We start from the raw sequence: 17,409 nt of genomic DNA, 5'->3' as shown, positions 1-17,409 counted from the left end.
CCGCAGTTCCCGAAGACTGCCTACAAACAAGGTTTCCAGGACAATGAGCAATACTTGGGAGAGCAGGGCGGGGAGAAGAAAAGCCAAAAAAGCAAGCACAGACATAAGAAAACACGAGAGCCAGTAGGAAAGAAGAAATAACAAGGAAGAAACAAGAATCAAGTTTCCAATATTAGAATCATCACATATAAATCTAAAACAGCCACACATACATAGTATGCTGAAGAAAACCAAAATAAGCTTGAAAATGTCTACAAAGAACAGAACACTGTAAAATAAGAATGGGTTAGAAAATAATAAAATACAACTTCGGGAACTGAGACAATAACCTATTGGATGTGTGTATTCAGCAGCAGGTTGAAGATACAGTTGAAGTTGGAAGCAGCTGAGAATTAATTAGATCAGAAGAATTAATCCAGAATGCAGCACAGAGAAATGAAGAGATGGGACAAAACAGCAAGGCTTTAAGGGATGGAGGACGGCGGAGCGGGATCCAACCTCCTGAGTCACAGCTGCGGTAGGAAGACAAGAGGACAGCGAGGCACAACCGCAAGGAGCTAGTTGAAGAGGACTTTCCAGGTTTTATTTTATTTTTTAAATTTTTATTTATTTATTTGAGAGAGAGAGAGATCACAAGTAGGCAGAGAGGCCGGCAGAGCAGAGGGGAGGAAGCAGGCTCCCTGCTGAACAGAGAGCCCGATGCAGGGCTGGATCCCAGGACCCTGAGATCATGACCTGACCCGGAGGCAGAGGCTTAACCCACTGAGCTACCCAGGCGCCCCGAAGAGGACTTTCCAGAATGACAAGTTCTATCAGTTAAAGAAGCACAGTGAAGCCCACGCATAATAAATGGAACAATGGGAAAAACAGACCCATAAAGAGAAACTCACAAGCAGTGGGGGCAAAGATAGGTTGCCCTAAACAAGTAACAGACTGACCTCTAACTTCTCAATAGTGACCATGGAAACCAAAATTATAGTGATCTACTCAACATCTGAAAGAATACAGCTGCTAGCAAAAATACTCTTCAGGAATGGGAGTGAATCCGGCAACTGGTAGACGAGAGAGTTTGCCAGCAGCAGGCCCTCACTAGAGGAAATCCTAGTGGCAAAAGAAATGTGTGTGATGGAGTGTAAAGTTGTTGTTGTTGTTGTTTTTTTTAAAGATTTCATTTATTTATTTGAGAGAGAGAAGACAAGCACAAGCCAGGTAGAAGAGAGTCAGAGGGAGAAGCAAAAAAAAAAAAAAAAAAAAAATTGTAAATATATAAGCAAATCTGAGTGAATCTTAACCATATGCAACAATAATCATCATTGTATATTTCTGGGTATTTTTGATGTGTGACATGCAATGTACATCCTTCCTTGTAACTTCTGTGAAGACTTATGGTACTCTTCTGCATTTGGAGAACTGTTTTTGTGTCGGCATGCTTCTAGATTTGGTGCAGTGACATACTAAAATTGGATTTAAGATAAAATACGGTGGCTCAGGTGACCAGGGTATACCCAGATTACCGTGTGTAAATAATCCACGAGAGAAGACAACTTTAGAAATATGCAACTGGTTTTATTATCCCATGGTATTTACTAGAGGAAGAATTCTGGGTTAATTATTTATTTTCCGATTGGTTTATTTATTTATTTTTTAAATTTTTTCGAATAAGCTGTCCTTAAGCTGGACAGCTTTTATTGCCAGCAGAGGCTCTGACTCACCAGTACGTGGCTCTGACTGTAAAACCTTCTGCAGACAGCACAGGGAGCTCTGGCTCCAGAAGTCAGTTAAGAGAAATACCAGTAGGTTGCGAAGGGAAGGGGGGGAGTAGCTTTCATCAAGAAAGTCCTAAGACCTAAACATAAATCTAGGATACTGAACTTAGTGGTTACAGATTACAAACCCAAAGCACAGAGCTGCCCCAATATCCACACAGTCTTTCATACTGACTATGAACGCATGAAAACAGATCAGTTACAAACAAAACAAAACAAAACAAAACTTAGTTGTTATGCGGTTCTTTGGTGAGCACCTGGATATGCAGCTTTATCACAAACTGTTTTATACAAATATCAAAAATGCTTTCAACAAATCTAATGTCCTAATTACACGCCATTTTTAAGCTTCAATTTAAAATAAAACTGGAAACAAGAATTTTGTTTCCAACTGGTTTTAGACAAAGTGGGTTTTCAAATTAGGGGGGAAAAAAAAAGCCCTTAAACAAAATTAAATGGACCAATCAGATGGGGACGGTCGCTGAAGTTGACACTACCATTTTGCACAAATTCACTGATTTAGGAATCGGATTTAAATACATACCAAACTATTAGAAGGAAACGTTTGACTCCTTGCTCTAGTATTAAAGAAAAAATTCTTAACAGCTACCAATCAATCAGTCAGGGAGGCTAGAAATTGTGTTGATGCAGAAGGAAATACAAGGTAAAAATTTCCGTGGCTTTTTGGAACGCAATTTATTCCTCAGCTGTTCCAAGAAGGAAGGAAATTCTTAAAAACAAGAGTTACTGAGAAACATGCCAAAAGACACGCCAGTGTAATCTGGATGCTTGGAAATCTGAACATATTTTAGCCTTCCAACAGAGCACAACACTCAGACCGGCTGAGATTTCTACAAATCACTAAGTAAAGCGGTGCTAGGCCTGGATCCCCCAGGCGCCCAGGGTCGACTGGCAGCACAAACAACGCAGTGGGGTGGGCACAGGCGATCAGTGTGGTGCCGGTACAGACTTCTGCCTTAAAAAGAGTCAGGCTGTGAAAACAGACTGAGGATTACATAAGGCTATGAGGTAGAAGTCACGTGTGGGCTGGACAAAGGGTTCTCAGCAAAGAAAACTGTGGTCTTAAAGAGTACCTTCTCCTCTGCTTTGGGCGTGTTTTCAGGCTGTCCTGCCTGGCAGTGAGGTACGTATAGAGGAAGGGAGTAGAGCCCACCACTCTTGCCAAAGTTGAGCTCAGAAAGAAAGAACTTTTGGGAGAGCTTCATTTGTGGGGAGAAAGCAGAGGGAAGACGGGCAGCTGAGCTCTGTTGATCATGCAGGAAGAAAGTCATTAACCATAAACCAGACACAGTGACTAACACATCTGTGTGATTCCGTTGACCCTGCAGTTTCTAGTATTTGTTATTTTTATAATTTCATTTCTCTGTTTACTATGGCTGCATAAGAAACTGCTCTGAAGCCAGTGGCATTAAACAGCCAGTATGTGATGCTCATGGATTCTGTGGGTTGGAAATTTGGACAGGACACAGGGAATGGCTTTCCTCTGCTTCATGGTGTTTGGGTCCTCAGGTGGGAAGACTTGAAGACTGAGGATGATCCGAAGGTGGGAACCTAGAATCATGCCAAGGGCTCACTCGTTCCCGGGTCAGGGGCCAAGGGGGTTATCTACATGTGGCCTCCCTGTGTGCTCTGACACCCTCATTCACAGCACCATGGACCCAGAGTGGGTGGCATTTTGGCGTGTTGGCTACCACGTGGCAGTCACAGCCCCTCCTCCATCCTGTTCTCAGCTCACATGGGGTCACTTCTGCTGCATGCTGTCGATGACAGGCGTGTCCCGAGCTGGCCCACATCACATGTGAGGACACAGACCACAGGCATGTCAGAATCGCGTTGGAAAATGCAGTCTCATGCATTCATCTATTTCACCGCAGTGACCACAGGTAAAACCTTTAAAAGAAATTGTCTGTGTGGGAAAAGTTGCCTTTTCGGGGAAACAAGGGAAGTGGCTCTGGTACCTCTGAGGGCCATCAAACCTCCTACAGATGATAGTCAAGAGAGCAGTGGGGCTGGGCCGGGCTGGAAAAGTAAGTGCCTCTGACAAGGGGCCCCAGGAAAGCCTGTGACGGACAGGGCTGTGCCATCTCACCGCGGGCACTGTGATGGGGTGGAGGGCCTCGCGGGAGCTTCCAGACTGCTCACTTTGACTCATTCATATGATCTGAGTGCACCTGCAAAATGCCTCCCCTGGTCTTGGTGTCCTGAGTAATAAACTCAGGGTCCCTTAGCAAGGCTAAAAGCCACGTCACTCAGTGTGGAGAGCTTGTTTGGCAGGAGACCTCCTGATGTGATCAGGAGGGCTTTGAAATTAAAATTCAGGGAAATGGAGGAAATGTGAATCTGAAATATAAAACAAGAAGTTGAAATTAATGTATCGTTTACATAATACGTCATGCGGTGATTTCAGATGAATTTCCACTTGTGCCGTGAGCCTGAGATGGCAAATAAAGTTACTCCTTTAATAGAAGGCAATAAAGCTGGGCACCACCCCTTGTCCTCCCTCCCTCCCGCCTGTCCTGTTTCCCATAAACCTCTTCTTTCCTGGATTCCCTCCATCTGTCAGTGAAGTGTGACTTGGGGAAACTGATACTTAGATCCTCACCTCTTGTTAAACAGATCACACCCCTCTCCCATACCTTCCTCAACACACACTAGTTACATTTTCTCGATTCTTTTTTTAGAGGAAGTTGAAGAGCTGCGGACATCAGAATAAGATATAATCAATCACAGGAAGAGTGGACCACTTAACTGGCCACACCCAGGATAACTCATCCCTAAGCTAGCCACAGAGGAGGAGCACTGCAAGGGCCCTCAGATAAGGCCCAAAGCCAAGGTCGGTCATCTCAGATCCCACATCAGAACAAAGAATCAAAGAGGCTTTAGAGACTAGGCACCAATTCCCTCGGACCAACCAAAGGTTGTTGAGTAGAGGCGTGTATAACCAATGCTGTGTGCTCCACCCCTCCCTCCCCAGTTTCATACAAGACCTTGACATGCAAAGAAATATGTGGTCAATTAGAAGAAGAAACCACAGAGATTGTTTTCCAGGATCACGAACAATTGGTTGCCTTAAAACAAAGCTAATGCACCAGCACTGTCTTGTGGACGTTGCCAAACCTCCAGGCCCTTTTGACCCAAGTGGAGCCCTCTCTCGTCAGGAGCCTCATACCATGCATTTGTCCTAAGGTTCTGGTGATATCCTGAATGGAGAGTCTCAGTTGCTGCAGGGCTTGGAGCAGGGAGTTCTGGCTGTGCTGCAAGATGGCATTCACTCCCTGAACGAGTGCCTGAAGAGGAGATTCATTCTCTTAATTCATTATCATTCAGTCCATTGAGGGGGAGTGAGCTGCAGAGCTGTGGGAATCCAGAGGAAGGGCACCCCTGCGACTGCTGGGCTCTTTGGCAGGGCTCCCTGGGGGCCATTCCTGAACTAAATGTGCTGTGAGGTCTTCCTGAGAGCCAGAATCTTTCTGGACACCTCCCAGATAGATCCCTAGTTAAATCCTTCTGGACCTTTCCCATTGGCTGCTACTTCTTGTAACTCTCAAGGACATAACCCCATCAATTTTGTTCCTTCTTCTGGATTTACCTCACATTATGATCATTTCTACTTCTGCTTGCTCCTTCTGTGATCTTGGACTGAGGCACCTTCACTCTTGACCTCTTTTGTACATAAAATCAGACTCTATAGATCCCTCAGCTTCGGAGTCCCCTCCACTAGGAAGCCTTCCTTGTCTCCAGCAGTCTCCACCTAATGTAAGCTACATCTGGAAGACCAATACTTCTCTCCGTGTCTTTTAGTGAACAAAACACAGGAATGAGAAGTAGAGTAACCATACAGTTTCACTTTTGAGAGGTCAAGAGAGGTGTCAAAATAACTGTACCACAATCTATTCACTCCGCTGAGGACACAGTAAGCACTCAGAGCACGTTCACCAGGGAAGGCAGCAAGCAAGGGAGAAGAAGGACACAAATCTCACTTAAGTGTGATTTAAGGTAAGGTAAGGCACCAAACTGCTGTGGTCACCATCCACTTCACCTTCTTTTGTTTTACACCTTACCTTTCCATACCTGCGTGACCCCTGAAGGAGTTCAAGTTTGCAACCCCCTGGGGTGAGGAGGTCTCAGTGGTGATTCATTGACCTCTGAGGCTTTGCATAACCATTCTCTGGGCCAGGAGGAACCCCTTATTCCCACCCCCTGCTTAATTCTGTACAGCACTTGAATTTTAACTCCAGCTCTCATTTCCCTGTGCCTGACCCTGCAAGTCTGGGTTAGGTTTTAGATGTCTTTTCGTGAAACACTGACTTTTTTTTTTCTTGTTACCCTGTGCATGGGTCCATCTTCCTCCCCTGGATGGTGAGCTTCTGTGGGCACCAGAACAGTGTCTCTCTGATTCCGTGAGACATTCATTGCTTAGAACTAGGCTTGTCTGCTGAATGGACAAATGGTCATTCCAAGTTTTACCTTTGTTGATGAACGGCAGGTTTCTTCGTGGGCTAGAACTCAAACCTCTTTTCTCAGACATAAACCAACTAGGACAAAGTCTGTGCTCATCTCTATTGATTGGTTCACCACAGGGAAAGGGACTTGGTAGGAAGTAAAGCTCGCACTAATTTCTCATTTAGAAGAAAAAAAAAAGTTCTGTGGAGAAAATACCTTAATCCCAGGTACTGCTGCTTTCTCCACCAAAACAGTCACCAGTATAAAGCCACGCAGGCTGTCTCCCCCAGGAAATGAGACAATGATGTCCAAGTTCCTTGGGAAGGAAATAACCACGTGGTTAGCGAGGCTTGGAGACAGTGAGGCGCATAGCCCCCAGGCCACCTCAGAGTCAGACAACTGTGAAAGCAAATGGACTCTGAGAGAAATCCTCAGGGCTCCACAGGACAGCCCTGGGGAGGAGCATCCGCCTCCAACTGCTGAATATCCACCGGGCCAACCTGGGGCTCGTCACATCATTCCCATCAGAAGCAGAGAGTCCCAGAGCTGCAGTGACCACAGGCCAGAGCTAATTCCCTGTGCCTGTTTTAGACCTGAAACTAAGGCCCAGAGAAGCATGATGGTCTCCCCAGAGTCATGTCGCTGATGAGTCACTGGACCAGGGCAGGAAGATCTCCTAATTCAGACTAGAGCTCTTTCTCATCAGTGATTCCCCCCACCCCCACCGCAAGTGCTGTATTATAGTAAAATGACAGAAAGACTATTATACAGGGATCAATTTTAAATGAGCAGTCATCATATAGATTCAAATATCCCAGAGGTCGATCCAGTCTATAAAACTGAAAACTTCATCCATCAATCACGTCTACCTCTAACATCTTATGCATGACAAGAGATGAAAAACAAACACTAAAGAAAAATAAGTCAGGAACTCCACCGTGCCATCAGGGTCACTAGAGTGGAAAGTGGCATCTTTGCCCTTCCACCCTCCCTCTTCTGAGCTACAGCTTTTATACTGAACCCCCTCATGGGCTGAGGTTTGGCTCATTTAGAGGCTGATTTTGCTCTTTGGGTAAAGAGGAGACTGAGGATGTCTGGCCCACGGGCACCAGTCCATGCAAAACAAGACATTTCCAAGGCATTCTTCTGAACGGCCTGCCATTTGGCCATTCACAGACTTTATGGCAAGACCAGAGATCTTTTTCAGATCCTCTAACTTCAAAGAATCACAGGGAATTAGAAAACTGGTAAAGTTTTTTTTGTTGTTGTTGTTCTTTCTTTTTTTTTTTCTTTTTTTGCATTGCACTTTACTTGTTTCATTATACACTGATTGGAAAACATAGCAAAGAAAATTAATCCCCTAATCCTTACAAAGCTGAGGCACCACCATTAACTTTTGGACTGTTAATTTTTGGTACATGTCCTCCCAGTCTTTTTTTCAGGCATTTTTAGATTACATACCCTACCTAAAAACTGGTATGCTTTCATTTTTGTTTATTTGTAAGCTAGGAGTTCGTATGGATTCAAAAGTGAGTGAAGGACTTCTGAGAACTTACCCAATTTCCATGGGTCTTCAGTATTGGCAACCACAAAGAGAAAAAGAAAATAAAAGGACAAATCAATTTATAAGCTGGATTTGCCTTTTTACAGTTACCTATACACAGCCATGCACGTCTGTGTGCAAATGCACTTACAGCACACACACACCCATGCACACTTCGGATGTCACAGGAAGTGACTACGCTGTGAGCAGAACATGCCACCCCAAAATGCCCCCTTGGGCACATTATTTATTTGAATTAACATTACTTCAGAAAGGGCTGGTCCAAGAAGGACACTCTGACCTCCTTTGTTCCCCTGAGAGCAGGAAATAAATCTGCTACATGAAAGGTACCTCTCTGTACCAGGAGAATAGAAAGTGTCCTTATCACCTGCAGTAGGGAATTCAGGGCTGAGAAGCCTGAGGAAATACACCTCGTTACTCCTTCACTAATTTGCTGCCCCAAGTCCAAACCCCTTCATCTTGTCAAGTCTTCCCAAGTGTATTGCTTTCTTGTCTAAAAGGTATAGAAGCTGCTTGTTTGGGTCACTTGTTTGAGTCTCATATTTTTAGAGGCTTCCGTATGTACAAAACTAAGTTCATTTTTCTCTTATTAATCTCTCTTATGTCAATTTAATGATCAGATCAGCCAAAGAACCTAGAAGGGAAGAAGGGAGAAGTTTTCTTCTCCCGCAAGGCTCTGTGTGACAAAGAAGGAGCCAAATCTCAGCTCCTACAGGAGCCCCAGAATGTTTAGCCGGTGCCCAGCATTATAAATTATCTCCTTCCTTTTATATGTTTGTGATTACCACAAACCCACATTTCTGTTATAACTCTTCTACTCTTACTCACCTTTAGCATGTACCTTAGATGAATTTCACCCCCTCACCAAGGTGTTTCCTGATTTTTTTTTTTTAATAAGTCTGAACTTAGTTTTTCTTAATGGGGTAATTCACTTGCGTTTTTTTTATGAGTTTTTTTTTTTTAATTTTAAAGATTTTGTTTACTTATTTGTCAGAGAGAGAAAGAGAGCACACAAGTGAAGGGAGAGGCAGAAGCAGGCTCCCCACTGAGCAGGGAGCCTGGTGCAGGACTTGATCCCAAGACCCTGGGATCACAACATGAGCCAAAGGTAGACACTTAACCAACTAAGCCACCCAGGCACCCTGGCCAGAATCATTTCTACACATATATTTATTATTTTTTTTCTGTCAAAACTCTGAGCCAGATTCAGCAGCTTTAATGAGAATATTGGTCATCAATTTCATTATGAAAGCAGAATTGGTCAAAGATCATTATTAATACTTATGGAAAATGTACCCTCCCAGGGCTCCAAGCTACTTAGAGAGATGAGATGGCCTCGTTTCTTCCAAGGGGGACACAGATTAGTCCAGAAAGTTACATTGTTAAGTGTTTAATCCTCTAGAACAGATTCCCATCATCTCCTCTGAAATCCTGTGGTTACCCACAAACCTTATGCTGAGGAAGTACCTCCCCGTATTTGACCTAAATGTCCCTTTAGCTATTTTATTAAGTCACAAAGCACTATCTCTTGCATCTACAGCCTGAAATAAATTTGGCTGTGATAATAAAGTTCAAAGGGAAATTAATACTTTCTCTCTTCCACCCACTCTAATGATTGCTAAAAACTCATGCTACTTCTTCTTTAGACTAATGCCTACCTACATTCGCAGCCCAACTTTCAGAGGACTGATGCCGGCTAGGTAGAAGAGGTAGCATCAGCCATCAAATTCTCAATCCAGCTTATCGAGAGCCCTAATTCACCCTAATTCACCCATAATCATTCATTTATGATAACTACATCATGATCACTTACTGAAGGCACTGGTCCTAATTTGACAGGACTGGAGGGCATCTTAGAAAACAGGAGATAATTCGGTGAGAAAGTATGAGCAAAGTCTAATTATGCAGGAGCTTGAAGGTCAAGTTGAGAAATTCAGATTGGATATGGAAGCAAATAAGAAAAATTTAGCCTATACCAATGTATTCAGAGTGAAACTGCTGGGACGTGTGATTTTTGAACTTGAGTTCAGGTTCATCCTTCTTTACAGCTATAAAGCGGACAATAAATATGAACATCTCTAATTGCAAGGGGCTGAAAAAGCCAGGGACTTTACTTCAGGGAGAGTAAAAGTCACAGGGAGAGTAAAAGTCTCAGTTTCAGTCTGTTCACATCCAAAGCACTCACTCCACGTCTTACCTTTCTGGATTCCTAGGGGTCCAGTTTGTCAGTACCAGGTCTGAGTGGACCAGGATCGGAGGGAGCCCCAAGTTTCTGGAGACTTCGACAAGGGGAAGGGCAAGGTTTCTTGGCAGAACCTTTTAGATACGAATCCAGATAGATACGATTACGTTATGATAGACGGAATATACGGCTGATAGATAAATCCAGATACATATGACTACGATATGATACAACAGAATATACAGTTAGTATATTCTAGGAAAAAGTGCAGCTGAGGAAGTAGTCGTGGTTGCCCGAAATTCCAGCAATCCTGTGGCAGAGAAAGGATCTGGGCAATAAAACTGGTATTATCTGAGTGATCTGTAAACGCACACTTTGCTCTCATAGTTTTTTCTGTTTACTCTAGTGGATCTATTGTTTATAAGTACAAGCTGAAATTTATATGAATATTACAAAGCTGAAGCACATACATACAGTTACAGTATAAAATAATCTCTGAAAGTTGACTGCAAAGAAGGATATCACTAAATGTTTTGAACATGAACTGGGAACTGAGTTGATAAGTAGTAGGACAAAAATCTCTGTATCTATCTACTTAGCTATAGACACAGATGACTACATAAATATGTTGATGTATCTGTTTATGTGTATAAGACCTCAAGCACATATACACATGCATGTATGAACACACACACACACACACACACACACGTGTGTGTGTTTATGTGTCAATTGGGAAGAGTTATGGGGAGGATAGAACATTTCATCCTGTGTGGCAGCCAACTTTGTCCATCATTTTGTAAGTCAAACCCAATAATAACTTCAAGTAAGTAAGTCACCTCAAGACAGTTCCCTTTCAACCCCTAAGTTGTCTGAGGACCGCTCCAAGGAGACTTATCTGCCCACAAGTCCAGAATCTATGGGAGACCTGTGGGTTTTTTTTTTTTTTTTTTAACTGCAGACAAGGCTAAGTTAGTTTAGATTCAAAAGAACATTCTCATGCTCCCTACCCCCCACTTCCATTTTTATTTCCCCCTAAGATAAAAGTTTCAATTAAAGGAGTCCCTCTTCTGCCTTTGCTTTCCCTTAGATTTTTAGATTAGACTTGGGACAGAACAGTTTTTTAGGTAGAAAACAATAAAGAACTTTAAAGAGTCCCTTGGGAATCAGGGAATGAGGAGGGCAGTGCAGAAGGGAGGTGTCTATTTCAGTGAAAAGTTAAAAGATGAGATGCAGAGAAAGAGGTGATCTGAGACTGTAGACAGGGGCTCCCTGTTCATCTGGAAGTATAAGAACAGACCTTGAAGTTAGAGACTCCTTCTCCTCCCAGGGCTCAGAGCTACTTAGAGAGATGAGATGGCCCCATTTCTTCCAATTCTTTCATATGATTATGGTTTGGAGAACACATGGGAGGTGGGGAGCCTAGTGGAATGGTTGGTAGTGTGCCTAGATTTCAAACTTTCTTATATCAGACACACAATTTAAAAAAAAAAAATAAGGGACGCCTGGGTGGCTCAGTTGGTTGGACGACTGCCTTCAGCTCAGGTCATGATCCCGGAGTTCCGGGATCGAGTCCCGCATCGGGCTCCCAGCTCCATGGGGAGTCTGCTTCTCCCTCTGACCTTCTCGCTCATGCTCTCTCTCACTGTCTCTCTCTCAAATAAATAAATAAAATCTTTAAAAAAAAAATAAGATGTCTTGACATTTAAAAACTCTGAAGCAACTCTATACCCTCCTCCTCTCTCCTTTCTCAGCCTTCCTTCCTTTTCTCATGGGGAGTTTCTCATGTTTACTTGGAAGAAAAGAGGCAAGATCAATCAAGCAAGCCAAATAGGCCAGGGCTGCTCAGTGAACATGAAGTACTAGAACAGTGCTAACTCTGATTCCTGGAAAAGGGACACTTCTGCAAAATGAAAGGGAGTAGTCTTTTCTACTGCTTTATGAAACTCAGAGACTTCACATTATAATCTTCAGGTTGAAACCATAAAATGTTAAGTCAAGATTCAGAAGAGATTTAAATAAATTAGTAAGAGACCAATAATCAGTAGAAAGAAAGGAGTATTAAAAATTAAAATTAATCTTGTTAATGTCAATGAGTACCTCTAGGGAAAGAAGGTTACACTGGTGAATCAGAAGGTCTGAACGTGGACTTGGATTTTACCCTCACTTGCTCTCTGACCGTGGACAAGGACTTTATCTTCTGTAGTCCTCAGCTGTCTATAAAATGGGCACAGTAGAATTTCACTTACCTGATGGGATTGTGAAAATCAAGAGATAATGTATGTGCAGAGGCAGGCAAAATGCCCTAAGAGGTAAGCTATCGTTAAGTACTTTGAGACCTCAGTTGTTGCCTTCAAATACATCGGGAAGCATTATTGCCAGAAAGAAAATAGATGTGAAAGCTAATGAAAGGGAGAAATGGCTGCAAGTTCTAAAAAAGAAAAAAATTAGTTTCTGAGGGGAAAAAATTCTTTCATTGAAGTGGGCCACTTGTCCTTCCTTCAACGGATAGCCGGATAAAAGAACAAGAAGGGACCTGTCTTCAGAAAAACAGTGTGGGGCCAAACAAGGAGGGTATTCCAGGAGCAGTAGAACAGGCAGAAGATAAGGTAGGCATCTGGTTGTCCTTTACCTTTTGGGGCTGTGTCTCTCCTCTTTGCCAGACGTAGCCCATGGTCATTAAGCTCAGAACCAAGTGGGCCAGGCGCTGTTCCCGGTAACTCTGGAGGAACTGGCAGTTCAAGAGGGGCATCTGTTCAAGGCAATACCCACACATTATCAGCTGCAGGGCTGAGGCTGGGCACAGGGGATCTCTAACTTAAAGGGTTCTTCGCATATGGGGAACAGCTTATATTTTTGTGGAGGGAGAAAGAGCCTCCGTGCACTCCCATTCTCCCTCTGATCTGAGGACACCGCAGTATGGAGGGATTCCAGGCAACATTGTTTGGGAAGTACCGAACCACTCCATCCAAGCTCCCAAATGGCCCCCATGGTTGTGCCAGCCCCTGGTCACATCCACCAAAGAGCTGACAGATTGGTCAGAGTGTTCTTGCATAATGAATTCCCCAGACCAGGATTGTTTCCTTCCTGGAGTGTAACCGTGGCAGCTCCCTTGGCATCATGAAAGGCAGACGACAGACCTGCCTTGCAGGCGTTACTCTCTCAGCTTAATTCCCTCCTAAAAGGAGGCCCAGTACACTTGGGAATTTGACCAAATTCCTAGAGGGCATTAGCTGAGCTGGGCCAAAGGATTGGGCAGTCTTGTTGGAACCCTTCCAGTGACCCTGAAGGGGTGTTTTCTCTTCTTCATGTCCTTTACCTGGTGGAAATGTGTCACTTGGAAGTTTACAGATGGTGTCCTCATGAAAGTCACACCCTGCCCACAAGTTACCCTGCCTAAACAAGGACTAGTTTCTCACTTTTGCTTGGAATAGCCTTGCCTGTCCTGGTTGACTCCAACCAACAAGGAGCTGCAGGTTCCTGACACACCCCCTCCCCACCTCTGCTCTCCTCCTTCCCTCCCATGGCTGCCCCAGCTCTAGAAACAGCCTGATCCAGCTCTTCCCGTCTCTGGGGTCCTTAAGTGCCACAAAAGGTGGTGGCGAACGTCTTGTGTATCCTTTTTTTTTTTTTAATTTTATTTTTTCAGTGTTCCAAGATTCATTGTTTATGCACCACACCCAGTGTTCTATGCAGTACTTGCTGTCCTAAATACCTACCACCAGGTTGAACCATCCCTCCACCCCTCTCCCTTCCAAAACCCTCAGTTTGTTTCTCAGAGTCCACAGTCTCTCATGCTTCGTCTTCCCCTCTGATTTCCCGAAATTCACTTTTCCTTTCTTTTTCCTAATGTTCTCCATGTTATTTGTTATGCTCCACAAGTAAGTGAAACCATATGATAATTGACTCTCTCTGCTTGACTTATTTCACTCAGCATAATCTCCTCCAGTCCCGTCCATGTTGATACAAAAGTTAGGTATTCATCTTTTCTGATGGAGTCATAATATTCCATTGTATATATGGACCCTATCTTCTTTATCCATTCATCTGATGAAGGGAATGTTGTATCCTTTTAAGCTCCAGGCACCACAGAGCAGCCTCTGACCCGCTGCTCCTCCCGCCCAGGCTCCCTACCAGCAGCTCATGGAATCCTTTGCTCTCTGCTAGAGGGCAGCCTTTCCGTGTCTGTCCTCCCCACTCAGCTGTGTGCTTATTCTTTCTAAAAATTGGCTCTGAAAGAGTCCCAAAGGCAATGTGCTCTAGGTTCACGTGCTTGCCTGTGTGTATGGGGTTGGGGGTGGTTGCTGAGATGTTGCATTTCAATAGGAAGCAGCCAGAAAATACTAACAATAGTTATTTATTGAGTACTTGTTATAAGCCTCTTAACTAAAGTGTTCCTGAGGCAGGATGCTAAAAACTTCCCAGGCCAGGTCATGTTCCACTTTTCCCCCAAATGCACAGGCCAAAACTGAGTCAGAGAGGCTAAGCACAGGGTCACAGAGTCAGGAGGGACTGAGCCAGGGTACTACTTCAGTTTCGTCCACTATCCCGCTTTCTCAAGTTAATCCTGCCTGGTAGAAATGAGAGCCACATGTATAATTTCAAATTTTCTGGCAGGGACGTTAAAAAAAAATATACTAAAAAGAAACATAACATTTATTTTAATAATGTATTTTTCTATATCAGTATATCCATAATATTATATTATTTATATATATATATATTATAATGTATTTTTCTACATCAGTACATCCATAATATTATTAACACATAGTCAGTACAAAATATTGAAATATTTTGCTCTTTTTATAGTAAATCTTCAAAATCCAGTGAATACCTTACATATCAGTTTGTCTTAACCACATTTCCGATGTTCAATAGCCATAAGCCCCTGTTTACTTATAGTGCCATCTTAGGGTAAAGGAACAAAGTCTGATTTGGGAATGTGGCTCTTGGTTAGAGACTTTTTGGAAATTTCTTGCACATTCCAGAGTCCCTGGGCTCTCCTTTCCAATCAAACACAAATAATTTTAAAAAATGATTTAGAAAAAAATAAACAGCAACAACAAATACTCTTTGTAACAGAAGTTTTTTTCTACAAAAAAACAATGAAATGGTTAGGGAGAGAATGAGTCATAAACTTAATGTTTTCCTGAATTTAAAGTAATGAACTTGATTTCATATTTGTGTTTTATTACAAGAGGGAATGTAAATACAGAAATTGTAAAATGCAATCTCATTACAGTTCTAATTTTCATTTTCCTGATTGTTAATAAATGTTTGCATCTTTCATATGTTACTTGGTCATTCATGTTTGCTATTTTGTAAAATGTTCATGTTTACAGCACAGTTTTTTAACTTGGTTGTTTGTCTTTCTATTTTATCTCCAAGACTTTGTATATCCAGGCTACAATCTTTTTCTTAGCTATATATGTGATAACATCATCTTTCAGTTTATGGCTTGGCTTCTCATTTTCTTTATGGTCTATTTTGATGAATGGAGGCTCTATTTTTTTTTTTTTTAAGATTTTTCAACTTATTTCACACACAGAGAGGGATCACAAGTAGGCAGAGAGGCAGGCAGAGAGAGAGGAGGAAGCAGGCTCCCTGCTGAGCAGAGAGCCCGATGCGGGGCTCGATCCCAGGACCCTGAGATCATGACCTGAGCTGAAGGCAGAGGCTTTAACCCACTGAGCCACCCAGGTGCCCCTGGAGGCTCTATTTTAATGAAATTAAGTCTATCATAAAAATATCCCAGTTTTAGTCATTAGGAAATCTTCCTTAGTCCAAGTACATATTCTTTTAAATTTTCTTCTATAACATTTAAATTTTTGTCTTTTACATATAAATTCTTAATCCATCTGGAATGAACTTATTTTTATGATAAAAATAGCCAATCCAGTGGTCCTCTCTTTTTATTGCCCAGGTAACTGGTAAGACGTTATTTCTGGGTGTGTTTTCGAGGGGGTGTTTTTGGAGGAGAGTAGCATTTAAACTGTAGGCTGAGTAAAGAACATCGTGCTCAGCGATTCGGGTGGGTTTCATTCATTCCATCAGAGCTCAGATAAAATGAAAAAGTGGACGAAGGATGGATTTTCTGTCTGCTTATGCTGAGACAGCCATCTTCTCCTGGCTTGGAACATTGGTGCTCTCCGTGCTCGGACCTTCAGACTCAGGCTGGGACTTAACACTCTTGGCTTCCTTGGCCTTCAGCTTTCCTAAGTCCCTGATTTGCAGGTTGCAGTCTCCATAGTCATGTGGGCCTGTCCCTCCTAATAAATCTTCTTCTCTATGTCTGTATCCTCTTGCTTCTGCTTCTCTGGAGAACCCTGACTAATTCATCTCCTCAAAGCCCCACCCTCTAATACCATCATATTGGGGACTAGGAGTTCAAAATCTACATTCAGTCCATGTACTCTGAGAATTTGACTATTCTCCTGTTCAGAGACAGGCTGGTTATTTCCAGTTTGGGGGATTATGAATCAAGCTGCTATAAACAGTCACATGCAAGCTTTTCCATGCACATTAATTTTCACATGACTTGGGTAGATACTTAGGAATGTGACTGCTGGTTCATATGGAAAGTCTATATTTGACTTCCTGAGAATCTGCCAAACCGTCTTCCAAAGTAGCTGTACTATTTTTTTGTATTCCCATCAGCAGAATGAAAGAGTGTCTCTTGGGGCACCTGGGTGGCTCAGATTGTTAAGCATCTGCCTTCGGCTCGGGTCATGATCTCGGGGTCCTGGGATTGAGCCCCACATCGGGCTCCCTGCTCAGTGGGGAGCCTGCTTCTCCCTCTGCCTCTGCACTTCCCCCTGCTTGTGCTCTCTCTGTCTGTCTCTCTCTCAAATAAATAAACAAATCTTTAAAAAAAAAAAAAGAAAAAAAAAGAAAAAGAAAGAGTGTCTCTTTTGGTGTATATCCTCATCAGCACTTAATAATGCTGAATTTTCTTTTTTGATTTTAGTTATTCAAAGGGGTGTTAAATTGCCACTTAATACTTATTATTATAAATAATCCTGTTACTCCATAAGTAAACCAGTTTTGTTTTTTATTGTTTCCTGATTAAAACTTGAAAATTTTTCTTCTTATTCTAAAAAATTTGAAATTTCACAGGGATATCTATATGTGTCCCCCCAACCCCAATATCTTTCTGATAAAATACTCAAATCTTTCCTAAGATCTGAAAACTTTTTCTTATGTGCTTGAATCTTTGCTTTTCCTCAACCTATGCCACTCTGCTTTGGGGATTTCTACTTTGTAGAATTTGGGTCATCCATTTCTCCTTTTCTATAGTTTATTTTTTTGAGAGTTGATGTTTCTTTAATTTTTGCTTTATACTTTATGAAAAGTGTGTCCTTTTTCTATAACCAATGCTTCTCTGATTTATGTGAGATTATATTGAGTTTTTTGCTTGTTTATTTCTTTGC

General features: G+C 42.5%; 1 protein-coding gene across 1 annotated transcript in view; it reads right to left on the bottom strand.

Moving 5' to 3' along the window:
- LOC111144562 (indoleamine 2,3-dioxygenase 2) overlaps positions 1-17,409 on the bottom strand; it is a 51,875-nt gene that overhangs the window by 16,765 nt on the left and 17,701 nt on the right. The window contains exons 3-7 of the mRNA XM_022498895.1: positions 12,609-12,728; positions 9,992-10,110; positions 7,787-7,801; positions 6,447-6,546; positions 4,957-5,074 (exon numbers count right to left, since the gene is read on the bottom strand). Of these exons, the coding sequence (XP_022354603.1) occupies positions 4,957-5,074; positions 6,447-6,546; positions 7,787-7,801; positions 9,992-10,110; positions 12,609-12,728 (472 nt within the window). The remainder of the gene's footprint in view (positions 1-4,956; positions 5,075-6,446; positions 6,547-7,786; positions 7,802-9,991; positions 10,111-12,608; positions 12,729-17,409) is intronic.

Source organism: Enhydra lutris, unplaced genomic scaffold, assembly GCF_002288905.1.
Source record: "Enhydra lutris kenyoni isolate GAN:26980312 unplaced genomic scaffold, ASM228890v2 scaffoldscaffold11, whole genome shotgun sequence".
NCBI classification, from domain to species: Eukaryota; Metazoa; Chordata; class Mammalia; order Carnivora; family Mustelidae; genus Enhydra; species Enhydra lutris.
This window is presented reverse-complemented; position numbering and strand designations above follow the sequence as displayed.